Source organism: Phasianus colchicus, chromosome 10, assembly GCF_987193195.1.
Source record: "Phasianus colchicus chromosome 10, bPhaCol1.hap1.1, whole genome shotgun sequence".
In the NCBI taxonomy this organism is placed as follows: domain Eukaryota; kingdom Metazoa; phylum Chordata; class Aves; order Galliformes; family Phasianidae; genus Phasianus; species Phasianus colchicus.
The window spans coordinates 3,506,905-3,533,101 of NC_143445.1; the positions used below are offsets into that span (position 1 = coordinate 3,506,905).

The following is a 26,197-nucleotide window of genomic DNA, read 5'->3' on the forward strand; positions in this document are numbered from 1 at the left end:
CAGTGGAGAGTTACACAGCTGGTCTCTCAGCTAGACCTCCTACCCCTCTGCTATTAAATATCAGATGATCCGAAACGGCAAGAAAATGAAATAAGGCTGCAATGAACCCATTCATCTTGCCAAGACACGTGAGTAACCAGCAGGCAGACCGTTTCCAAGCACATTCAGCACAGAAGGTCATGCAGATGGAGCTGGCTATTTCTGATGAGCCAATCATGAAAGTACCTTGAGGTCCCTCCGTTCGAGGTGCAGGAGCTCAGAGCCCCGGACGTCATGCCGGATGAAGATATCCTTATACTCACAAAGACTGAGATGCTCAAGCCAAGCCGCAACCTCCTCCGTTCCCCAGAGGTGAACTGTTAGAGATGGAAAAGCAGGAGTGCATTGAGTACCCAGAATCCCAGGAGAAAGTGAGAAGTGAGGACACCATCAGCACTCAGTGCCAGAGGACAGCAAGCAGTACACCACAGCCTCAGAACAAAGGGAGGGAAAGAATCTGTAGCACAACCTACAGCCTCAAACATAGGAGGTAGGGTAGAGTAAGATCAGAGTTCTTCTCTTAAGTAGAGGCTGTAGTTGCAGTAAAGCCAGGACAAAGTGCATGTTTGTTTTGATATAGCATTGAATATTCTTTTATACTACTTTTTTTTTAATTAAATTTATCCCCATGCTTAAGAGTAAATTCATTGATATCCCTGTGCTTACAAAATGGTCATAAAATAAGATCAAGAATCAAGCATGGGTTAGCTTGTTATTATGTACTGCTTCTATGTATGAATGCTTGTGCTCAGTAAACAAAACAGCAACCCCACTACCTAAAGTGTGAGGAAAAGCTTGGTCTTCTACCTTCTTGCACAGCCTCTAAATAAGAGAAGGAAAATGTTCCCAAGTTCTGAGAGGCAATGAATGAGCACCAGCATGCTAGACAGGAGACTGTACCCAAAATTCCATGACAGAAGAAAGGACCCATAGAACAGATAGTACTTCTGAATTTTAGGAGGAGGTCTTGATAAGTAGCATATAAACCAAAAATCAAGTAGCCCAATTGGAGAGAAAGTGTTCTGATTGACATTTTGTTGATTCATGGCCAGCATTCATCTACTGACCAGTAGGATTAAAGGTCAGGGTGCACCTGGTGATGCTGATTCCCAGCCATTTAGACATGAAACCTGATTAAAGTCTTGAAAGTGAGTCACTGAGAAAAACATCATTAACCACATCACAGAGAATCAGTAGTGAAAAGACTGGAGTTATGCGGACTTGGGCTCCACAGTCGTTTTGATACCTAAAATGCCAAAATCCTCAAATTCTCTTCACTAAGCTCCTTAAAAATATCCCAGAAAATGGCCAGATGTAGGCAGAACTCTTCAGAGGGTACCTCCTGTTTCAGCTCAGAAATATCTGCTTAGTACTGAGGGATCATGACTCAGAACACAGCAATAAACTACTTTGCCATGTCAGAAAGATTCCATTCCAAGAAAAGGCAAAAGCAAGTGAAAACAGAAGAGAGAGAAAACATGAGAAGAAACAGAGAGAGAACGTGAAGTATTGTGACCACACTGGTACAACAAAGAGAGAGACAACACATGAGCAGACTTGGTACCCGGCAATCCCATGCTACTATGTGTTTCCTTATTTTTGTTGTTCTTCTCTTTTTTAAACTTGGTCACCAGCCGGAATTTGCCGCTGCGGCTGCGTTTAGAATAATCCAGCATCTGATTCTATAGGAACAGAGAGAAAATGAAGAAAACATACATAATTTCACTGGAACAGACCAAAACCAAGAACTGTCAAACTTAGGTCAATGACCTTGCTAAAGAGGAAAAAAATTCCAAACTCATTCTCACCGAGACAGGGAAGGAAATAAGAGAAAGCTGATCCCAAGTCAGTCAAGGGACATTAGCAGGAAATAACTTTCCTTAGTCTTAAGGAGTCAACTTTCCTTCTCAATAATTTTTTCTCACATCAGTCATATATTCACAGGAAGTCAAACACAACCAAGTAGTGAAAAACAGCTAAGAAAATACAGCTGTGGTCCTCCTCACCTCCTCATCACAGGGCTCCATAAGCTGCCACAGCCAAGGGATGAATGCCAGTTTCCTCAACTGGAGGTCCATGTCTGCCAGGGCTGCTTGGAGCTGCTCCTTCTGGGGAGGATCTAATTGCTGGATCAGAAATAGAAGCAAAGTAGAGTTAAAAGCCATACAGTGGAACATACAGTCATATCCTCGCCTTGAAATTCCTAGCTGACAGAACAGCTCCTCATTTTAGAAGGATAGGCACAGCAGCCAACCCACTCATACATTGCCAAGTTAATAATTTGCATCTTTTCTGAGCTCCAAACTAAGCAAACTAGCCTGAATGCTCATCATATCTATCCAGCAACACCATTCCAATTCCTGTATGACATTTTAATTTACTTGTTACAAAGATGACCACGACCAATACAATGTTGTCACGGCCACAGTAGGAGAGGAGAGGAAGTGAGAGGCTGTGCTTTACTCCTGTTCTGTGCTTCTTACCAGTGCCATCTTGCCTGCCAGCAGTAGTTCAGTCTCATTATGCAGGGCTTTGACATTATTCACCATCTCTACAACAAGGCTGCAGTTCAGACCCTACAGGAAACAATTCACATGCGAATTAAGCCTGGAAATGTAGAGGTTTGAGCAGTCAAAAGGAAGAAGTCTTAGAAAAGCAAGACCTACTTTTGGTCAATCAGAAAGGGATACCAAGTGCTACAGAATAAGAACCAAAAGAAAGATGCCAAGGGAGTGAAGTACCTCGGTAGACTTGGATTTAGCGTAGACTTTGTCCATAGACTTGGAGCTGGCATTGACAGCATGGGCAAGCTCCTGTTCCATGTCCTGGTAGGATTGGGCTATTTCCCGAATGCTAAAGAGAGAATTACAGACTGCATCAGCATATGCTCAAAGCAAGAGATCTTTTCAGACTGGGTATCTCCTTTGATACACATCAGACTGACAGGTACAGAGAGGCACAGTCTTCTCTGGCAAAGCAGGGCTGTTCTCCCCTCTATGGTGAGCATGCATAGGCAAAGCAAAGCAGATTTCACATGTACAACTCCAGACACACATTCAATTCTGTGCATGAGTTGAAATCAGTTTGAAATGCAACAAGATATTTTAATGTGACTGCAATGACTTAAAAGGCCGCTGCGCACACAGCAGTTTAATTGACATTTCTTTGGTATGACTCTGGGCATTTTCCTTCAAAAACCCAGACCAAGGGGCAGAATATCTGAGTAATGGATGAGTATAAAGTGACATCTTCCTTATGCTGGGCACTAGGGCTACACGAAACCAACTTGCCACAGGAGCTCCTAGAGAGGACTTCGTTTCACTTCTGATGTCACTGACAATCAAAGCCATTGGGTTGTTTCAAAATTCAGTGATCCCTTTTTGCTCATAATTTTGCTCAAAATATACTTTATTCAGAGTAACTTAAGAAAGTCTATTCAACTTCAGTCCTCATGCAGCTGGGATAGTGCATAATGAAAATGCAACTCCCAGCAACGTAGAAGATAAAAGTGAACAGAAACGCAGGACAAGAACATTAGGCACCAGAGAACAGCTTTATTCACCAAAAGCAAATTGAGCCTCACCTGTGGATCAGAGCACCTGCAGTTTGACCAAACTGGTTGATCTGGGTGGATTCTTCTTCGGACATGATTTCTGGTTGCAGAGAGAAAGAGGAGGGTCGGGACAACTCACACTTCTGTTTGTCTTCCCAGGACTTCAGGGTGCTCTCAAATGCCTAAAAAAAACCAAAGCAAGCCAACAACAAGATACTGTCAGATAAAGCTCTTATGAAACACAAGGGTTTTAAGTGGCCAATGCCTGTAAAACATGCATGTTTGGTATAGTCAATTTTTGCTGTTCAGCTGTTGGTAACTTTGCTAACTTTAGCAGTTTGAGCAGAAATTTTCCATGTCACTCCCTTGGCTTGGCTTAGCTTCTATTTAAGTCTTATTTTAGTAAAATTGTTAGTCCACTTCTGTGTGCCAGACCCCAATTCCCCAGTGTCTTTGTTTTGAGTATCTATACTGCCTCTACACTTTGCAGCAGGAATCTGACTTTTGACATGTGTCCCCAAGAAAGTGTCTTCTGTTTTTCAGCAAAAATCCATAAAGTTGGACAAATTACAAGTTTTGGGGGAAGGAGGGAACAGCAGAACTACCGCACATCTCTCCAAGTTACATCTCAGAGCTGAAAATGAAAAAAGGTTCAAGACTTTTCCTTATCTGGAAGTAAACTGAACTTCTGCAGTAAGGGCAGGACTAACAGCTGAACACAGAGCTAGGGCCTGTCCTACTTGCAGCCTTCTGCTGCCATCAGCTAGTGCTGATGGAACAGAAGCAAAACAGATCCAATGCAGAAGGATCTAAACTGGATATGGTGAGAACAAGAACTGACACATAGCATCTCTTGCCAAGGAGAGATGGATCAAGGAGCACATGAAATCAGAATAGAGAAGGTCAGAAAGGGGAAGGGATCATGAAGGGGACGACTAAAATAGGGAGAATTCAGAGAAGAGGGGGTAACACACATGGGGTACACACCATTCACAGGGGAAAAAAAATCAGAAATTTGTGGAGCCAGAAAGGGAAAGGAGAATGAGTGTAATGGGTAGAGGAGAAGGGAAAAGAAAACGGTGATCATGGATCCTGGTCTGGAAATTCAAGTGAGATGAGCACAAACTAGGTCAGGAGCACAGGGCTAAGGAGGGAGGAAATAGATGAAGCAGAAGATCCAGTGACTAACAGAACACAATTGCCCTGGGGACACATCATTTTCCTGCATTTGCAAATACCTATGAAGTCCTGAGGTAAAGCACTGCCTTCCCCTGCTGCTTCTCACACAAGATAAAAACAAGCTTTGTCAGCTCTGTTGAAGCTATCTGCTGATCTCAGTCTTGATGATGTCTCTTCAGTGGTTTAGATAAGGCCAAGAGGTAACATGAGTTTTTCCAACTTCAGTTTAGAAGAAACTAAACATCCCATACCATATTTGAAAAATGCTACCGGAGGTATGAGGTTGCACACTCAAAAACAGGACCCCACCTCACCTACTTCACAGGACAGACTGATTCTGTGTCATGAAGGAAGGGGTGTGCAGTGACAATCACAAGGACAGCAGGAGAAATAAGGATAAGCCTGTGGTCAAGATAAGAGTTGAATGTCTCTGCAAAACTGAAACTTGTTGATCACTGGCAGCTCCATGCCTGCAGAACCTGATTTGCAGGCAGGGAGAAGTGGGGTGGCACAACAATAGCTTCAGCTAGGCCAATACACACAGCACACTCTAGGGACACGTGTGTCCCATCTGCCTTTTGTGCTTCCTTCTTCTTTCCCACTAGGACCCATGTATAGGCTGCCTTTCCTTTTCCCTCTCCCACCTTTTCAGCAGGATTCCTGTTCCACTTGACTCTGTGCTATCTTACTCATTCTCCCTCTCAAAAATGAGACATTGCAGAAGCTCTCTGTCCCCCCAGGGAAGACTGTGCACATATTTCTGTCTCCTCCACCCTAACATCTGCCAATATCCACTGCTCCCTCCCAGCTAACAGGTGGGCTTGGGTATTTCCCTGTCCTACCACGACAGGCACCTTCCAGGCCTACCTTGCCTTTCTTTTCACCCTATCATATTTGCAACTTCTCGACAGGGAATGTCCCTGGTCTGTATCAGGCTGCTTTCCCTTTTTTTCTGTTCTTCGTTGTTCTCTCTTTAGCTGTTTTTCAGCAGGTGTGTCCTTCGCAGAGGACTTCAGTTTGCCCTCAAAGCATGCTATGCTGGTAACTATCAAGAACTTCTGGCAACAAAACTGTTTATCAATGGACAATTACAGAGCTCTCTCACTACAACAATTCCTTTGTCTTCTCCCTTCTCTCTTCTCCCACCATTCAGTAATACCTTAAAATAGCAAGAAGACTTTCCTTACGTGCTAGTACTCATCAGACATATTTAAAACTTAAGAAATTAGATGGGCTGCTGAACCAGGCATGAGACACACTTTTCTTGGCAAAGGAGGTTTAAGTCACATACTGAACAATAATGAGAAATCAAAATATTGAACAGTTGAATCTAGCCAGTGTACTGGCTAGAAATCTTGTGTCACAGGGCACCTAGAAAAATGATGCAAAATAAACTTGCCAAAGCTTTCCTTATACAATTCCCCAAGTAGTGAATGCAAGCTCAATCATATTCTTTCCAGAAAGTTTTACTTCTTGCATCCACCAAGATAAGCTTTTGTGTGTGGCCACTGACACACTGCAGGAACATGTGACATCAGAACACACGAGTGTGCTGTACAGTGCATCCAAGGCAGCTCTTACCCTGTCTCGGGTCAGGGTTTGTGCCCTGTTCTTATGAACAATCCAGATGTAACCTGGAGGCTGGATCCAGGCTTCTCCATCCACTTGGACAGGAACTCCCTCTTCTCCCAGGATGGCTATCTTCACAGTACGACACTGCAAGAAATGATTGCAATACAGAAACACTGCTTTTCCAGAAGCATGAAACACTCATTCCAAAACACTTCCTCAGGTACTGTAGCTTTATTTCTACTAGATCACGCAGGTATCATTTGCTCTGTCTTTGGACTATCTGTATTTAGAAATGCCCACTAACTCCTCTCACAATGAACACCAGAATAAAACTCCATATCCACATTGCCCCTGAATATGCACCTTCTTAACCCCAGCGGATCTTATCACGAAGGAAGGCTCTACAGAATGAAACTGGCAAAAACATCACTAGCTGGAGGTGCAGATGGCAAGAAGAGCTCATAAAAGCAGTTGATACCTGTGCAATCCGATGGTGCTGTAGGTTTATCACTCGTGAGACTGCCATCTGCATGCTACCAAACACGGCTACCACCTCCAAAATCTTGTCATCGAAGGAGGGGGCTGTAAATGTCTAGTCAAACACAAGGGAGGGAGAATTCAATTGACATACAGCTCTGTTAGAGAGGTTTTCCTTTTCCCCCTGTTGGTACAGAGTTAGGGCTTAGTTTTCAGTTGTACTATTTAATCTGCACAGAATCAACAATGAGGATAGAAGGTGAAGATTTTCAGTGACACCAGAAAGATAAAAAGAGCTTCAATATTTCCACTGTGCTTCCAATGGCAGTGAAAGTATAATTCTAACACAAAAACTGTATCCATAAGGGAATAATTATTCTTATGAGAATAGGCAATTCTTTCATTTCAAATAATACAATGTTTCTGACTGGATCCAGCTCCCTTTGCCTTCAAGGGGCTTTACTTCTCATGCAGACTGAGGGAAAAAGGTCAATTTCATAAAATCTCAATCCAAGCCATTCTGTAAGTGACCTTAAAGCCCATCCATTTCCAAACTCTGCCATGGGAAGGGTTTCCCCTCACTAGATCAGGCTGCCCAGGGCAGCACCCAGACTGGTCATGAACACCTCCAGGGATGGGGCACCCACAGTGTCTCTGGGCAACCTGTTTCATTGTTTCACTATCTTCTTAGTAAAATTTAGCACAGTCCTTGGAAGTGAAGTGCTCAGGACAGCCTCTGGTTTCTTTCTGAATCACTACAGATTTGCTTGGGTGCAAAGCTGCTGAATACCGACTTTTCAGTATCCTTTCCAACTCACAAAAGAAATACAGGCAGACATGCCCCTTGTCCTCTTCTTCAAAGCTCTGTTCTCAGCTGTGTCCTGGAGCCGTGACTCCATAAGCAACATCAATTTAAAACATTTCCTGAGATATCTTAAGAGAATACTTACATCATCTTCCTTCGTTCCACCCCAGAAATTGGTGCCTCCTGCATAGCTGGGAATGTTGAGTACAGCAATTCCCTGGAGGCTGGGCAAAGGGATTGGCCTCCCATCACACTGCACAGAAAAGAAGGCATCATTACTCTCAGCACAGCAGTAAAGAATGTCTTCTGCCACTGCATGTATTCTAAAAACAGCCTGTATGGAACAGCTAAGCAATAAATTAATTCAGGTTTCTTCAGCTTACTCTTCCATCTAAAGGGTAAAAGAACATATTCATTCATGTTTCACGAACCACCTCTCCTCTGGCAGAGGTAGGCTGTAGAGAGAGACAATTGCTTCTTTACCCCAGACAGGCAAAAGGAACACCTGAGAGGCTTGGCAGAGCCTCTTAGTCTATTCCAGAAAGGAGAATAAAACTTCTAAACTACCAATCAGTCTGCTGAGATGAGGGTCTCCCTGTTACAGTCATTTATGCTGTGGGTGGCCAATACAGGAATAATTATTTTTCTTGTTTGATCTGCCTTATAAGCACAGTTAAATTAAAACACTCTCCTTCACACCATCTAAAATGCTGTCTTCACATGAGACACCACATATAACAATCCTACCCGTGCTTAACATGGAGCTGGGGATGGCTACTGCTTTCCAACACATTGCTTCTTATAATGGGTGAGAATACAAGTTATTTTACAGAACTAGGAAAAACCACTTCCAGCTACAACAAAGATACAGCAAGTACACTGCATCGAGCAGGCAAGGGAAACATCCTAGTCAGCAAGGAGAATCACCATGCCAAAAATCCAAAAATCAAAGGATCTGAATGAGATGCAATTAGGTATTCCAGTTCTAGCATGACAAGGATATGCTAATTCCTCACCTCCAGCAACACTTTCTGCTCCAGGTTTTTATACGTTCTGTGTAGCAACTCCTTGGTCCCCAATACTCCATACCACATCATGTTTTTAGTACGACTTCTAAGGGAGCAAAACAAAAGAGAAAGGGTCAGCAGGTCACTTTTTCACTCAGAGGCAAAAGCATCCATAGTTTGAAATGGCACCTCCTACATCCTAAAATACTAATGACCCCTCCAAAAGGGTCGAACACTCAAAATTACCATCACTTATGTTTAGAAAATATTCACCTTGAAAAAAAGTGTCATGTAGGAACTTGGGATAACTGAGTAACATGTATTACCAGACACAAAAAGAGATTCCCACAGCACAAAAGGGGTCAGTCCCATACACCAGGACATCAACAGTGTTTTGCAACATTAGCTCATGTCAAAAAATGTACCAACCCCATGCTATACAAATCATCTTCTAGTTGCCCAGGTATTTAAAAGGCCAAAGCCTGCGACTGATACAGTGGTTTGTTTGTATTAATTCAGTATCAAGGCCAAATTCAGCCCCAGTAGCACTTAAAGCTGAGATGTGTTCTTATCTGAGCTAAACAGTAAGTCCAGGAAAAAAATCTGTGTGTGAAATTACAAAGTAAATAGAACCAAAGCACTGTATCCACACTGATGTAGCTACTAAAAGATCCACAACAGCATAATAAATCAGTAATAAATTAGAAAAATCATCTCCTCCATCATGATTTCAAGCCTTCCTGCTAACTTTCAAAACAGAAGATCACACAGATGAGACTGATGATGTATCTATTCAGCATATTTCCAGACAACTGGCTTCAAAAGCACATATGAAAACATAAACTGATTTAATTCACTTCTGGCAATTTTCAGTCAATATCAAACCCACCTGCATTTCTCTGGGTGCTCGTCACGTTTGTTGTTGAAGTCCAAAGAAATCTTTGCATCCAGTCCAATCCCAAAGTAGTTATTCATCACACACTTCTCTGTGTAACATTCACTGTCAAATAAAAACAATACAACCCCAAAACTCTCACTCCTAAGTCTATAAACCATGTGGGATACATCTCATGTGTCCCACTTGGCCACCTAATAATTCCCTTGTATAAAAAGGTGGAAAACAAGAAGGCTGCATGCTAACGTGTCAGATGAGCACTGCTGGGAAGTGCCTAAAACCTAAAACCACAAAAAGGGCAACTGAGCAGAGGTCCCCAGTCTGCAGCCTCTGATCTGAGTACTTCACAGCCATAAGATTTGTAGAGGAATTCTCCCCTTGCCACCAAAAATATACTCCAAAGTCTACATTTGAGTTATAAAAAGCTACATGCCTGGTTACTGGAGTTGAAAAAAAGGCACACAAAACATTTTGCAGTGCTAATTGCTAAAGTATGTATATATTAGATGTTAATTACAGCCTGACAAATAAAGTCAGAAGTAACCTAATTTCAGGGATACTGAATCCCATGAGGAAAAAAAAAAAAGCATTACATATGCATTAACTGAATTTTACTGTTAAACAATTTAGCAGAAACAATTTGAGAAAGAGTTCATATCACATTTGCTACTTGTTTGACCTACTGTGCCCTATCCAGAAGCTTTCTTTGACCTCCATGGTGCTGATTCCCACACAACTTCTTGCCTGCTCACTGAAAGCTGGAGTAATCTCTGAGTGTTGGGGGAAAACTGATTTGGATTTCATTCTCACACCTAAAACCTAAAGTCTTCTACTGTGAGTCTCACATGTCACTGCATATATAATAACTACATAAGATGACCTTCACTGGCACCAGCGTATGATTTCATACTCTGAGTTGCTGCAGTCCATTATTTAGCTCTCCAAATGTCTCTACTTGTCAGCACAACGCTGATGTTCATTTGGAAATGCCCACTGACTTCAACTGGGCATACTCACAGATTTTCTGGCTCAGAGTTGAAGGGATCAGCGTGGATCAACAAACGACTGATGACAGAGCTCCCAGGCAAAGACCCGGACATGCCAGCACGGATATCTGCAGGAAAATTGGCAATGGGAAGATCATAATAATAAATAAACTGAAAATATGTCATTTCAGTCTCAGGCTACGTTAACTCTCTAATCATTCACTGTGGAAAGCAATTAGCAATAGTGCTTTCTTCTACTCCAGAAGGCTCAGCACTCTCAACAAGAAGATTTTATGGGACTGCCTGCTGGGTGACACGATGTCACCTGAGGCCAACAGCATAATCATACAGACACATGAGAATGGGCAGTGACAGCGTATTCACTACAGTAGGTTTTCTGCTCCAGGGTGAGACATGCAACACCCTGCTTCACGGAGCAGGAGACGGGGAGGACTTAAATTACTCTCCTTGTCACCCACGAATTACTGTCTCCAGCTTCTAAAATTATTTGTTGGCAACACACCAATATTAACTTTTTCAAAGAGAGAGAAAATAGCTTCCTTCCAGAAGAATCAGTCTGAACCAGTAACTGGGGGAAGGGGTAGAAGGACAGCACTAGAGCAATGGAGAGAAGCTGCTACACAAGATGTATGAGGCTGGAATTTTGCTGGGTTTGTGCAGTCTTCACATAGATTACTGCTCCCAGTCCACAGCTGCCACTTTCCAGAAACTTCTTTCAGGTGCCTGGCATCTTATCAGCCTTCTCAAACTCCCTTTGAGCTCAGATCCTCCTTGTAACTGATACATAAATTCTGCCACTGCACAGTGTTAATAAGAATCTGTGTTTAGGTCTCAGCTGTATTGAAAATTATTACAATCACTCCATGCTTCCACTGTTCTGTTCTAGTGGAAAGTTATCTACAAAGAGACTTATTTCCAAGTGGACCCAGCAAGAGGACATCAGGCAGAAAAATTTCATGTTTTATGCAGAGGCTGAAGCCTGTGCTGTTGTCACCCATACTCCAGTGGGCTGCTTGAATGAATAGTGGTATTAGACTCACTTGGGTAGAGGATTTTTGTGTTCAGCATTGGCAAGTTGTCCCGATTTCCTGTCTGGGGAGGAAGAGATGCAGAACTGCCCAGTGATAAACTTCCTTTGCTTATCTGCCTTTCACAAGGAGACTTGGATGCTGTAAAACATAACACAAACATGGCTATTGACAAACACGATGTGATTCAGACCAGCACATAACAGCACAACTTGAGCAGTGAGACTGGGTTAAGAATCAGTCAATGACAACAACACTCTGGCCACTGTAAAAGAGCTCACAGAAACTGTCATGAAGAGACAGAGATGTGGCATATGTACAGCCAGAAAACCTCAGACTAGAGGTGCAGAAATGTGACAGGCAATTATTAGAAATAGAGATGAGAAAAATCTTTTGGTGCCAGCAGCATGACAGACAGCATATTTGGCTCCCAGTTCATACTCCGTTAAGTTCCAAATAAACTTGGAGCGATTGAGGACCTCTAAAATTATTCACATAACAGACTTATTTAAACTAACTGTATTCTGTTCCCTGCCATCTGTAAAGGATGGCAGGAGCTTACAGAGATAAATCATCAGGTAGATGTAATAAAAAATTCTCAAGACCATTTTTGTCCAAGCACTGGAAGCCAAGAGAATGCAGATTACTGCTAAGTGGTAAGAAAATTTTGGAATCCTAGGTGTCATATGCTAAGAAATTAGACTAGCAACATATCAAAAAATGGTGCATATGAACACAAGGCTGAACACAGAAATATGCAAAGCCAAGCAACTGAAGTTAAGAAGTAGAGAACAGAATATGGAAGGTAATACATGTAACATATCCCTCACTTCTGACAACTAACAGAACTGCAGTTTGCAGGTGAGAGCTGCATGGTAGCAGCCCTGAAGCAGTACCTTTCCTCTGGCTCCTTCCTTTGGACAATCCATAGCTGCTGCTGTGTGATGACTGCAGGGAGATTTTGTCCTCATTCCTTAGCTCCTTGCCCTCTTCAGAGGCTGAGAGACTAAGGAGGAAGCCCTCCTGCTCCTGAGTCTGGGCATTCTGTTCATCTACAGCTATGAAGAAAGAGAAAGTAGGTGATTACAATGTTTCTAGGAAGAGAAAACATCCCCACTGACAGAAATAAGTTCTTTAGAGTCCCATCCTACTGTGGATTACTTATATGAAAGTATAGGAATAACAAAAAGTGTTCCTGTATCATCTGCCTCACCTAAATCCTGCTTTGGAGAGCTTTTGGAACTGGGATGGCTTAGTCTTTTGCTTTCTCCGCACAGAGCTTCAGCAATGAGGTTCTAAACATCCAACTTGAAGCCTTTTTTTAATTCAGGCTTCCCAAGATGCAAACTGTGCTGCAAGTGATAGGCTTCCACTTATTCCCATTCAGATGCTGCCAGAAATTCTAACCAGTGGGACATTAAATGATTGATCAAACTGAATTTTCTGTAGTAGGGCAATAAGACAAGTCACTTGAAAAGGTCTCTTAGACACATATGGTCAGGAGGAACTTGGTTAAAAAAAACAAAACAAACAAAAGAAAATAATCAAATCGCATTCTTTTGAAGAAGGAAAACAGTTTGGACAAGTTGAATAAATACATCTGAAATGTAACTGAAGTTTGCCCAAGAACTGGCAAAAATTAAAGCTAGCATGTTGCTTAAGTAATCAAATATAAACAACAATGCTTCCTCCTAAGTGATCTCTCACAGGGTACAGCTGATCTACCAGCTCACCACTTCTTTCAGAGCCTCTCCCCCATCTTGTGCTGACTTTGCAGTTCATGAGAACTATCTACCAGGAAATCCAACCTTCTAACTGAGCAAATAAATAAGCAAACAAACAAGTATTGCTGGATTAAGCAAATTGATTGGGTTCCATAGAACTCCAAAAAGCATCAAATCAGCACAAGGTAAGCAGCAGCAAAGTGAGGCAGCACTGAGGTCAGAATCTCTACTTCAGAGAAGCAGGCTGTTTGCTCAACTTCCATCATTTCATATATCTCCACCTTCAGCAGGGCTGCACACAATGATGCAGCACTGGAAATCCATAACACTGCAAAAATTTGTAACTCACTACATAGTTGCTCTCTGCAGTGCATATTCAGGTATACATGGACAAACATCTGCAACTTCAATGCTTTTATCTCCAATAAGAAGCTGTTACATACTTCCTTTGGTCTAAGTTAAACCACCCGGTTTATGACTAACATCTGAGAGACCGAAGGTTTTTGAAGGAAATGAAACTTAGAGCTAGGGGTGTAAGTGGCTGGGGTCATAACAAGGGCCAAGGTGAGAAGAAGAGAATCACTTGCCCAGGAAGTTAACACAGGAACAGGACTGATTTGTATCAAGGTGCAAAATTATAACATTTTATCAGTAAGAAAGCTCATTTAAGAAGTTTCTGCATTCTATCTTGCCTACAGTTCATTGCCCCTTCAGTTGTACCACTGCACTGTTTTGCTGGGCTGTACTATAAAGAGATTTCTGAAACAATCCAAGTAAAAATACTTAAAATACTTTCTTCCCAAGTATTTTCAGATCTGTTTTACAGCAAGACCACACAAACAGTTGCACTGACACAGTTGTGGTATGGGTGGGGACAGACAGGAAACCCAAATGAACAGAGTGTGGGAGGGTAGTGACTTCCTAAACCAGCGCTTTGGGGAGAACATACCTTGAACTTCAGACTCATTTGCCAAGCAATGTTTCAAACAGGTGGGCTTAGCAGAGATGGAACTAGACAGCCAGGGCTAACAAACAGCTTCTGCAGCTTAGGAAAGCTGTTATTAGTAAAGAACTCTGCTCTCCTTTGGAATAATGGAAACACATACTTCTCAAGAGCTCACAATAAGCCACAAGCAGGACTCCTAACAAGTTACCTTTTTCTGCATGCTCTATAATCTGACGAATGGCTTTTTTCAAGCTGTTAGCTCTCAACATGAGCTGTTCCCGAGGGCGAAATATCTGGGGCCGTGCAGTACATGATGAGCCCACTGACCGGTCACTGGAAGAATCACAAGCACTGCCTGACCCGTCACCATCTTCGGTTTCCTCTGCAATGGTGGGAGGAGGGTTTGGCAGAGATGAAGATGCTTGAGATTCATCATTCAGTGTCTTCAATAATGAGTCCAGCTTCTCCTTCAGGACAGAGCACTACAAGGTGAAGAGGAAGTTTTAAGCAGGACTAATAGTGAGTCTAGATAGCTCAAGCTTTTAGAGCTTGCTGAACTGCTGCTATCCTATTTCTCTAAAAACAACAGTTTTCAATGTCAGAATAGGAAGCCGTAACCATTTTTTCAATTTTACCTTCCTGGACATGACCTCTGATTCCTCTGAGCTTTCTGTTGCCTTCTCATAGGCTTTCCCTACTCGAGCCACAAAATCCTTCACTGTCTCACAAAGCACCCTAGACAAAGATGGTAAAGAAAACACAGTCATGCAAGGATTGTTTTGGGATCTTCACAGTGCAACTTTCATTTAGAATAATTCTCTTTTAAGTACTCACTTGGCTGAGGAGATGACCACTGAATGTTGGTCAGAAGTCAAAATTTTGGACAAATGAGCAGCAACAGAGTCTTCATAGAAGAGAATCTTCTGCACCTGGTGACAGTCAGAAACAAGCCACAGGGGTAATGCCTCCCAAAATCAGAGCACACAATGTTTATGTCCAGCTCCCCAGAGAGTACCTATCACTATATAGCTTCTTCTTGCCTTGAAAATGTTCTGTGGTTCAGAATTTCTTTACCAACTGAAGACTATATTTTGATGAAGAAACTAATTCTGAACCTAGAAATTATCAGCAGTGCAGTTCTCAGCAGCTCTAAAGCCCAGTGTTTAAATCCACAGTAGATTATAATTCCTGTGACTACTATGCAGTTTTGCAATTTCAACAACATAATGTCATGAGAGCAGAGTAGCCAATTATTTCCTCTCTCCTGTCCCAAAGCACTCCCCAGCTATGGTTGCTGACTCTGGTTAACCTCAACCTCCTCTTTAATATTTCACTGATTTAAAGCCCCAGGATCTTTGTAGGTCCTATGACATCCATCTGAACTCAACCACTGCCTCTCATCTTGTCCATTCTGAGGCTATTACTCCCAGACCCCTGCCCTTTCTGCATCCTGCAAAGTACCTCCGAATCCTCACTGAAATCTTCAGTGACTGTGGAACTGGAGGCCTGCCGAGGGAGTTTGGTTTCATACACCATAATGCTCCACCTGTTGAAAAGGAGGCATAATAGATGTCACCACATGGCAGATGATTTCTTCCTTTACCCAGAGGATCTAACTGGTTTAAAACTCAAGCAAGATAAAGAGCACTTTGTTAGGGGCATGAATGACGTAAGGAAGTCACAGGGATGCATTAAAACTGCACAGGGGCTGAACCAAGGGCAGAGATAGGAACAGAATTATGAACAACTATGCCACAGCACATGCACCTTCTCCTTACTTCTTCCCTTCCTCACAGCAATTCAATGGGGATTACTTGAGTCAACATGCTAGAGGCCAAAATACAGCTCTAAAGACAAGAAGTTAAAAATGTAAGAAGATATAAAGGCTATATCAAGAGATAAACATGTCCATTTCTGTGTTCAGCTTTCATTTAAAAGCCAAACTCAAGCTTCAAATTTCCCAAGAAAAACCACTTTGAAACATCACATGTGAGGCTATCAAGTTAAACTGACAAGAACTCTGGAACAAGGTTAACTCCAAAATAAAGTCCCACTCAAAAGTAAGAAAACTGCACTGAAAAGAAAGCACAGACACTGTAATTGACCTTGCATTCCTAAAGGAAAGTGGGCTGATTTCTGGACACCCATTTCCCTTACTACAATTCTGCAGCAGGGACAGAGAAAGCAAGACTACCTTTTTTTGATAAAAGCTGACAGATTATCAAAGAAAATTCAAACTGAAATTACTAAGATGCCCAACGGATGCAGCTCAGCATTGATTATTCACCTGTCCAACATTTTGGTACTCGCCCTCTCCAGCTTTTCCAGGATCTGTGGGAGCTGGGTATCATCATCACAAGCAGATCCCCAGCCTAATACGCGAGCAAGATCATTCCCTGTTCCCAGTGGCAGCACTCCCAGCTGGCACTGCATCAGAGAAAAGGAAACAAATATTGATATTCAAATGGAAAAGCACAAACCACAAACAGCCAAAAGTAACATGACTGATTCCTTGCAAATACTGGTTATTGAGAAATAGCTAGTCCCAGGGGGAGGGGAAGCAACTGGATGAAGAAAACAGTCAAAAGAGCTTGCAAATAAGGAAAAGTTCTCTCTGCTTTTAAGTTATCAGTTGAGTGAGGAGTGTATTACCACTACCGTTCAGAGCACCTTGCTAAAAAGAGGTACTGCATCCTACAGATGGAGTAATTTAACCATCAGGTGGCGACATTGCCTTTTCTGTGAAATTAGCATAGCCATCTCCAAGAAGAAATGGAAATGAATTAAACGCTGTATGACATCTCTATTCCAATGAAATTTCTGGGTATCCCAGGGCTTGAAAACAGTATGAGAATTAAAGGGAATCCATGAGAATTGCTACTGTAGTTGAAATCCCTGTTTTCTAATTGCAGCTCTTTCCAAGTATAAGTTCCTGCTGACAGTGCAGCAGAGCTAACTCAGAGCCACTCTAAAACTGAATCTTGTGCAAGGAAATTGCAGAGGAGCACTTAGTTAGGAATAATCAATTAGTCCAGTGATGCTTCTTGCAGAAAATGACTGCAAAAACACAGTTATAGTCAGCTTTCAGCAGCTTCAGTCCCAGGGCAAACTGCAGCTGTATGATCTGTAGAAGTCCTCTGCTGTTGTTACTTCCTTCCTACACCCAACCAAGTTTATGGAGCAGGTACCTGCTTGTGAAGATTGAGGCTATCAATTTCAGAGAGAACCCAGCCAACACTTCCATCCCCACCGCAAACCAAAATCCGGAAAGTGTCAAACTTCTGGAATAAGCGTAAACTACAGAGAAGGGAAAGAAAAAAAAAACAAGAAAGATGAACAATCAGCTGCTACAGAAAGGAATGCTAAACAATTCTAATCTAGATTATGACCACATCAGATTTACTTCAAGCAGGCTCTGACTTCGCAATGAATACAGGCCACTGTCAGATTACAAATGAATTCAAATGATTATAAATAAGGAATTACTAATATAGCTAAGCAATTTACAATGGCTATTCACTACAGAAATATGGCCCAGATAGACTCTCCTTCTAAAGCAAGGCACTTTTGTCTGAACAGAAGAGGAAACAGGCATATGATAGTTATTATCCATTGAATTCATTCATCTTTGCACATTTGCTGCTTTCAGTCTAACACTAGTTATTTGTCACTGCTGAAAGTGCTCTGATGTCACTGCCTCCGTACTCAAGGCCACGCCAATTAAAGCAAGACTTGTAGTAGAGTGGGAACTTGATGCAGTCATTCAGAAAGCAGACAACTACAAGAGCATATAAAACCTCACAGGCTTCAGAGCTTCTTCAAACAACATCAATCAACTCTCTGGTGCCTCATCTGTCCTGCAGGCAGCGAACAGCACTCCAAGACAAGTGTGAATTTCTTTTATTCACTCTTTCCAGAATACTAGATGCAAAAACAAACTCTCCTAAAGCTGTTTGAAACTGCCTCTTAGTGAACACCTCCCAGAACTATCACCTGCTTTTATTTATTCATTTTAACCTATTCTTTATTGCCTAGAAAGCATTTGCATTAGCACACGAAAATCCTTACTTCTTCAAGCATTACTGACACATCTATCAGCAATGACAACATCTTATGGTACAGTTTGACTGGCACAAGTTTAGAATATTTAAATTATTAACAAGCAGCCTTAAATCCGTACCATCACTTCCTTTTTAAAAAAGCAAACAAGAGCAATCTTGTTTGAGAAGTATGTACCACAGCTTTCCTTTCCTCCTGCTTATAGGCACTGTCCAACTGGGGTGAGGAAGAAGAAAAATATTTAATTTTAAAAGTTCTCTGTAAATTATTTATCAGCCAAGCACATCCTTTGGATAGCACACTGCAGTTTTAAAGGTCAGTCTTTTGCAATGCACTATGGCAAGCAACAACAACTTATGATACCAATAACAGTTTGGAGCAGTTCTTAGTGATCACTCATCCCAGAATGGATGCTCCTAGATTTAGCACACACAACCTGGTAAGTGTGTGAACTGTCCATCCTTTAAAGATGTAATGGCAAGGCTGATAAAGTGTCACTTAAGAATGCTTAAGTGCATCTCACTGCATCTGCAGGTCATAGACTTTGAGTTAAAGAAGAAAAATACAATGGAGGTTCATCCTGTGTTAGTTCTTATTATAAAAAGCACTGATTCATAAGAAAGTTACTCAAATCCGATGCAATAGAAGCGTTTAGAGGGAGCAAACTAGAGATCAAACTTCTTTCTTAAACAGAGCTGCAGAAACACAGTAAAGGGATTTGTTCCACATCTTTTCTCATTTTCGTTAATCAATACTTATTCTAGTGAAATCCTGTAAACAAATCTGAAATGCCACTTAGATCGTTAGGCAGATGAAACTGAAAGCATTCGTAAGTGACACTTTATCAGCCTTGCCATTACATCTTTAAAGGATGGACGGTTCACACACTTACCAGGTTATGTCTGGATTTATCTAATTTTAACAGTATTCATTTGCTATCTCTGACATCTGACTGTTCACTTGATTTAACTTAACACTCGTTGACAAAATTTCAAGATGTCTGTTACAAGTCCACTGTTGGACATTTTCTGGATTTCATCTTTCCATGCTTGGTCTTCTTCCAGGGGAGTGTTGCTGGAATTCCCCCAAAATCCCTCAAGCTGTTCTGCTATTACTGACAAATGGATACAGCGGTCTTTTTCAACAGCATATATTTTGAGTTAATCAATAGCACTAAACACTGAGAGGTGAAAACTCTCTCAAACTTCACGTGTCCAGTCTTCTTGCTCAGGAATAAGTCCATTCTTTTATTTGAGGATGAGTTTATAATCAAATAAGCCCCACATGCTTTGCTGATATTTACAAGGAATGTACAGCTCTATAGAATATCTGCTTACCCAAGGTGAGGTCCTCCATTCATAAGGTCAAATACCTGCGCTGGATTCAGTAGCTGCTTGAATCTTCGTAGAAATTTTACTCCCTGGTTGTCTCCACTTTTTGAGTTGACAAAGACCAACAAAGGACTTGTGCAAGAAGGAGGGCAAGTAGCTTTCCAGAAACCTGAGTTAAGGAAAGATGTGAGGGGGAGGGAGGAAAAGTCAAGAAAACAAACAACATTCCATACCCTAGTTTGAAAAAGTTAATACATTCCCTGTGCTTATGGCACTCATTGGGTGCATGCCAAATGTGCACAACCCTGAATCCAGCACGAACCATAGCTCATGCTGCCAAATGTCACACTTATCACCTAACAGTATGCCAAATTTTGCAGCTTCCCCAGCCCTCCCAAACTACTTCTGCAATAGAGTTGGTTCTTCACAAATGTTAACAGCTGCAGCTCAACAAAAAACTTGACAGAGTAATAAACTGAATGCAAAAGACAAGCAAACAGCTCAACACCATACTTCAGCAAGATCTTCTCGTCTGGAATTGCAGCAGCACCAAAAGCAGAATTTTAAGTCAAGAGAATCTGGCATTAACAGTGTTAACTGGAAGGACTGTGACTGAGAGGAAGAAGGCATTACTTAGTAATGATACTTACCATCTGAATCAATGCTGTTAAGAGCAGTAGGAGGAATGACAGATACTTTGCATAGCCCAAGAGGGCACTTGCTTGGCAGTAACTCTTTACATGCTGTGTGTACCTGAAACAAACAAATTCATTTCAGACCCTTTTGGGAACTGATGTGATGTACAAAGAATCATCCAAAAAGAGGTTTCAAAGGGTAAGAAGGAAAGAAAGAGGGAAAGATCCCTAGGAAATGTCAATCAGTTAGGTACATTAAAGAATGATCTATGAGGCTTCTATTAACTCTCCTCTATTCTACATTAATACGTACTTTTGCTAACATCACAAGACCAGAGAACAAATGATGTGGCTTTAAGAGCCTTCAGTTGCTGTGCTTTCAAAATCTCCTCCCAAAGAAGCTGTGGATGTCCCATTCCCAGAGGCATTCAAGGCTGGGCTGGACAGCTGTGCAGCCTGGTCTGATGGATGGCAGCCTTGCCCACAGCAGGAGGCTGGAACTAAAAGGTCCTTACCAAGCCAAGCCAGCCTATGAGTCTGTGATCAAAAGTAGCAACGAAAGAAAAAACTGGGAATTCAAGAAAACAAGGCACGAGCACATGAAGGACACAAGAAGTGAGAGAAGAAGGGATTAATCAAGCCACACGGAAGTAAGTATGAAGTAGAATAAGGCACTTAAGACATTAGAAGACTGCAAGACAGAGGGTTTGTATGGGGTCTGAGCATCCCCCTGTAACATTCCATAAACTCATACTTTGTAATACTTCCCTTATTAATCTCTGAGACAATTGGAAACATAGCAAGATCTGTACCACTACAGTGCTTAGGCAAGATAAACCTACTGCAATGGGAAAGGAAACTACTGTTATCAAAATAGCTTTGTATTCTTTGTAATCTTTTTTGATGCATCTTTTCAATTTGTAGAAATGCCAAATAGCAGCTCTTTAAAATCTGAGATCTCCCATACCTGAGGCACTGATTCATATCTACAATTATTAGATTCTTCTACAAAAGCTCACTATCAAAAGAAAATGAGCTTGCAGAAAAGCCAGGCATTAATTTCAGTTCTTACTTTTATGCATCACAGTGGTGCTTTTCAGCACAATTTATATTCCTACCTCTTGCAGACTCTTTATCACCTGGAGAAAGCAATGAAGTCCTTCAGAGCAAATACTGTCAGCGTTGTTAGCGATTTCATTTCAAGTAAATGTCATTAAAGGAACACACCATAGAGCTGATCAAAGACTACCCTTTTACTGGAATTATCATGTCCATTCAACTTACCATGGCTTTGCACCAAAGGCAGCGCCAGTCTTGCAAACGCAGGACGCTGCCACAGGTTTTATCACACACAGTGCATTTGGCACTCACGGGCAGGTTTCCTTCCAACCACTGATGTGGCATTGAGATCTGCAAATGCAACAGAGGCAGAGAACCATCACAGACCTACCAGCATGCAACTCAAGGCTGCAGGATGCACTGTGGCTTTCAGATATACACTATGCAAGACTTTATGTGCACTCTTTGAGGAAAGAATGGGCAATTTCTAGAAAACACCCAAAAATCTCTTTTGACAGTTTACATCACACTCAAATGCAGAAACCAGGTGATTTACCTCAGGTTATACAGGAAACAAAGACTTGCATCAGACTTCAATACAGTAAGATACTGTTCCAACCACTCACTTGTCTTTCCTTTGCCAAAACTCAGACTAGGCTCCCTATGCCTCCAACCATATAACCTCAACTCCCCCTTGCCCACTTGCAAGCGTCTCTTGTTATTAAGGAGTCCTCACTGCCTTGGTCGGACTTTTCACACCAAATTTCTTGCCTATACCACACCACTAACACATAAAGGCACAAGTGGTATTTGTACAGTGCAGAAAGCACACACCAGTGCTTCTGCATCAAGTTAAGGCTAGAATAGTTAAGATTAATGCCTACCCCATCTTCATCCTCAATGATATCTTTCCCAATAGAGGCCAGAGTTGTCCACTTGCAATTATTGGTGGCCCGCACAGCGCACCGCTTGTGGGCTTTAAACTTGCACACTAGAGAGAAGAACATATTAATCCAGCTTTAGAACATATAATATGGCAGTTTGTACAAAAGCTTTCTCCCAAATGACCATACTTGGCTCCAAAAGAAAGCATGGGCACACATCTGTCTTGTTAGCACTGCCAAAACTACCAACTCTAAGCATACTGAGTAAGATGAGCTAGCTATTAACTCTTGTCTCATCAATTTCACCAGTTGCTTGTACAAAGTTTCACTATCACCTTGTTCAACTTAGCATGATTTATGAGTCATACACTCCTACATCATTTTACAGCACGTGTAAGTAGCCTCATTCATGCTAAAGGTATGAGCTGTGCCCAGGCAGGCATGTCTGCTATAGCAAAGTTGAAAAAATAAAATCCAATCCTCCTAGCATTATTTAAGCATTTAACAAGGATGTTCTTATAAATATGAATATTATTATAAACAAGAGCATTCTTATTAATATTTTATCTGATAACTGAGAACTACATCCTCGTTAATTTCAGAAGTATGATTTTACTAAGGGATGGCAGTAGTTGGGTAATGAAAAAAAAAGTCAGCTATATTATCATCAAGTCCAATACTAAAATCAATACAAAGACATCATCATTTCTATTTAAAAAAAAAAAAAAAAAAAAAAAGCCAAGAATCCCATTCTATGTGAAACTTGTCTGAGAAGCCAAAAGGGATTCAGCAGCCAGAGGGATGCAGCACCAGGTCAAAAAAATGATCTCCAGTTTCATATACAGGCTGTGGCTCCCTCAAGTTTATTACGCAGTACTTTTCTACATCACCTTCTTGCAGACTGTTAACAATATTCCTCTTAAAAGTCCTCTAGGACACATCATCAAGCTATCAAATGCTGTTCCCAAAACAGAAGACAAAGCAACACTTACCTTCACACGAGAGCCCATGTGATGTGACTCCAGATAATGCTTCCCGACACACATTGCAGTATGTTGGCCGAGCGTGTGAGCAGGCGTACCAGTTGTGCATCCCTGAGAAATGGTCCATGCTGTACTGGGTAGACTAATAAAATAAATGCATTATGGCAAAATCTAACGTAGCAACACAAGATTTTTTTTTCCCTTAGAACAAAGACTTGCATACAGCAGTGAGAAAAGGCAGAAATACAATGCTTTTGCTGGGGAATAGTTTGGCCACGTGCAGTTTACGCATGGTAGCTCTAGAAGCTCCTTAAACCAGAAGAGATTGCTTACTTCTGTGCTACTTCCCCCCTGCTTGTCTCACTGCAAGTGTGCATATGCAAACAAGCTGGAGAACTTATCTGCTGATGTCGATTCTTCCCCTTTTCCCCCCTTTTTTTTTTTTAATTAAGTTTTCAGCAGGACCAGTTCCCCAGTGTAGTTTATTGCATAACAGAGGAATGGTTGTGCCAGCATAGTAGAGGGACAACAGGGAGACAAGCTTCAAGGAGGGAAAAACACAGACAGCTCTTCTTTGGTGGCACTGCTGGTCTAATTAAAGTCTCAGAAAGTGAACAGATACACCGAAATAAGCCGAACAGCAAGCAGGCAAGATGTGAATTAAGGCAGGGAGGTTAACTGAAGAGTGAAAAGACAATGGAATCATTATTTTTATGTTTCATAACAGGCTGTTGCTTAGGAGAGGATGCACAGAGTACAATGAACACATTTTCCCATTACCTCAAAATGTTCACGGTTCTGTACAGTCTTCAGTGCTGCAATCCAATCTTCCATCTCTTTTCTGTTATCAGCACAAAGGATGAGCTTCCGACATGGAGTGATAATCTGAAGAGAGAGAGACAATTAATGAGTACACTGGGCATGTCAGTGAGAGATGGAGAGAACATCTTATCGTAAGTGCAGCTTACTGAATGCTATTTTCAGAGGTAACAAGCTGCACAACACAAGTCATTTACATCTTTCAATTATGTTTTTCTTCTACCATAGCTTACATTAATTCTTCTGCTAAATTTATAGAACCACAGAGATATTAGCTCTCATTCTCAGTGCAGAACTGAGTAAGGAAATGTCTCACATCCAAGTAATAGCACAACACAAATCAAGCACAGAACGGTAACAATTAATATACTGCACGTGCAGATCTTCTGTAAGTTGTTTTTTTTACGTGCTTTTTAAATTGGCAACAGCATTAAAATACTTTGTTAACAGACAATACACCACTTTCTATCAATTAACAAACTAGATAACAGATTTGGTATATCAGACCGAAAGTACAACATTAGGCATTTAAGAGGGCAAAATCCTAAATCTAGTAGACAAACCAACATCTCGTCAGCTCAGTGAGTGCCATATCAAGAGTGATCCCAAAGGAACATGTGTTTCTACCCTGGGCTGCTACTCCATGGTAGCCAGACCCTGTGCCAAGGATGCTATCAGCCCATACTTCCACACAGCTACCACTGATGCTTTCTTGGTTTATCAGATGGCAGCAGCAGAGAGAAATAAAAGCTCCTGGCTCCTCAGGAGACCACATCCATAGGGCTGTCCATTCAGCTGGGGTCCAGACCTGACAATAAACCAACATCTATTCTGCCTAAGACAAAAGTCTTTCTTCCTCACACTTCCTAACACTCTCATATGTGTCAACTCTAAAACCTTCCCTTCTGCATCCCACCACATTGTATAATTCTTAAGAAAAAAAGTATTTGTCCATACGATTTACTTTTCCAGCAGATTGTGTCCATCATCTGAAACTCAAGATTAACATGAAGTAGGATGAGGTGAGGTGGATGCCATCCGTGTGCCCTCCCAGGCACACCAAAGGGTGCTGTTCAGGAACACGAAGAACCCACACACATCCCTGTATAAGACCTGCTAACTACTTGTTTTCTGCTCTCTTTCTCACTTCTCTCATTATGATCCATATAACAGATTTCAAAACATCAGAAGTTGAACGTCAAACTTCTTGCTGATGTCCAAATGGCTTGGAGTGCATGGTAAGAAGTATAGATGTAACATCAATACAAAAAAGATGTATCTAGAAGATTCTGCTTTATTTTAGTTTTCAGAACCTATTTCTTTTTCTGTAGGACAGACATTAGCATCCACCTGCAATAACAAATTTTACTGAGATGTACTGCCAGCCCCTAGAAAAACACACTACAAACACCAACATTAATGAGGCACCTATTAGAAACACAGTTTCAGCATCCATGTTGTAATTTGAGCAAAACTATCCAACAAAAATTAAGCAGAGCAGGGCCCCATGCTGGAACATCCATAACTGCCTACACAAAGCAGTACCCTATGGAAAGTCCATGCTTCCAAGGACCTCTTATTGCTTCAAAAAAGCAATTTTGGATGAGGAGCTACCAATTCACTCAACAAGTCAGTGGCATGCTCTTGGGCAGGAGGAAAAAAATAATTTAAAACAGCTGGTGACACTAATTATCAACAGAACACGCTCATTCAGTGTTGTACTTTTTCCTGTTTCTCTTTTCAGTTAAAAAAAGGCAAATGCACAGTATTATTTTTAAGTCACTCTGGAAGACGTGAAGTCTAAACCAACGGTATAAAAGAAATGCAGAGAATGTAGCCAAGAGCTCAGTGTGAGTATACAGATTTCCTGGATCACTGGAGAGAGTCAAACAGAGGAATCATCAACACCTGAAAACATCCAGCTTTAAATCTCCATGTTCAGCATCAGACAACTTTCTGCTGAACAAATAAAGTTCTAAGGTTGTAAGGCAGAGAACAAACAAAGAGATCAAGGTCTTCATACTTGAACCATCCAGACAAAGAGTCACAGAATTAAAATAAAGGGTCTATTGTATAACTACAGAACTGTAAATAAAACACCGCTTCGTGCGAGATGAATTTATGATCAACATTCACCATCACTCAGCACTAAACCAACATTTGCATTGGGATTTAGCAGTATTATCAGAGATGGA

The 26,197-nt window shown here is 41.5% G+C and overlaps 1 protein-coding gene across 8 annotated transcripts in view; it reads right to left on the reverse strand.

Annotated features, from left to right (window-relative positions):
• The window catches only part of DGKD (diacylglycerol kinase delta), a 56,080-nt gene that overhangs the window by 5,539 nt on the left and 24,344 nt on the right, over positions 1–26,197 (reverse strand). For 7 of the 8 annotated variants that reach the window (XM_031604979.2, XM_090146987.1, XM_090146988.1 and 4 more), the window contains 26 exons: positions 23,964–24,068; positions 23,193–23,325; positions 22,201–22,307; positions 21,542–21,667; positions 20,273–20,375; positions 19,629–19,791; positions 17,421–17,529; positions 16,520–16,659; positions 15,694–15,778; positions 15,067–15,161; positions 14,868–14,967; positions 14,441–14,714; positions 12,459–12,620; positions 11,575–11,703; positions 10,545–10,641; positions 9,522–9,632; positions 8,642–8,738; positions 7,771–7,878; positions 6,822–6,935; positions 6,353–6,487; positions 3,623–3,774; positions 2,781–2,892; positions 2,523–2,615; positions 2,046–2,165; positions 1,604–1,721; positions 226–356 (listed from right to left, as the gene is read on the reverse strand). In XM_031604979.2, the coding sequence (XP_031460839.2) occupies positions 226–356; positions 1,604–1,721; positions 2,046–2,165; positions 2,523–2,615; positions 2,781–2,892; positions 3,623–3,774; positions 6,353–6,487; positions 6,822–6,935; positions 7,771–7,878; positions 8,642–8,738; positions 9,522–9,632; positions 10,545–10,641; positions 11,575–11,703; positions 12,459–12,620; positions 14,441–14,714; positions 14,868–14,967; positions 15,067–15,161; positions 15,694–15,778; positions 16,520–16,659; positions 17,421–17,529; positions 19,629–19,791; positions 20,273–20,375; positions 21,542–21,667; positions 22,201–22,307; positions 23,193–23,325; positions 23,964–24,068 (3,219 nt within the window). The remainder of the gene's footprint in view (positions 1–225; positions 357–1,603; positions 1,722–2,045; positions 2,166–2,522; positions 2,616–2,780; positions 2,893–3,622; positions 3,775–6,352; positions 6,488–6,821; positions 6,936–7,770; positions 7,879–8,641; positions 8,739–9,521; positions 9,633–10,544; positions 10,642–11,574; positions 11,704–12,458; positions 12,621–14,440; positions 14,715–14,867; positions 14,968–15,066; positions 15,162–15,693; positions 15,779–16,519; positions 16,660–17,420; positions 17,530–19,628; positions 19,792–20,272; positions 20,376–21,541; positions 21,668–22,200; positions 22,308–23,192; positions 23,326–23,963; positions 24,069–26,197) is intronic. The other variant, XM_090146992.1, reaches the window with a different exon arrangement.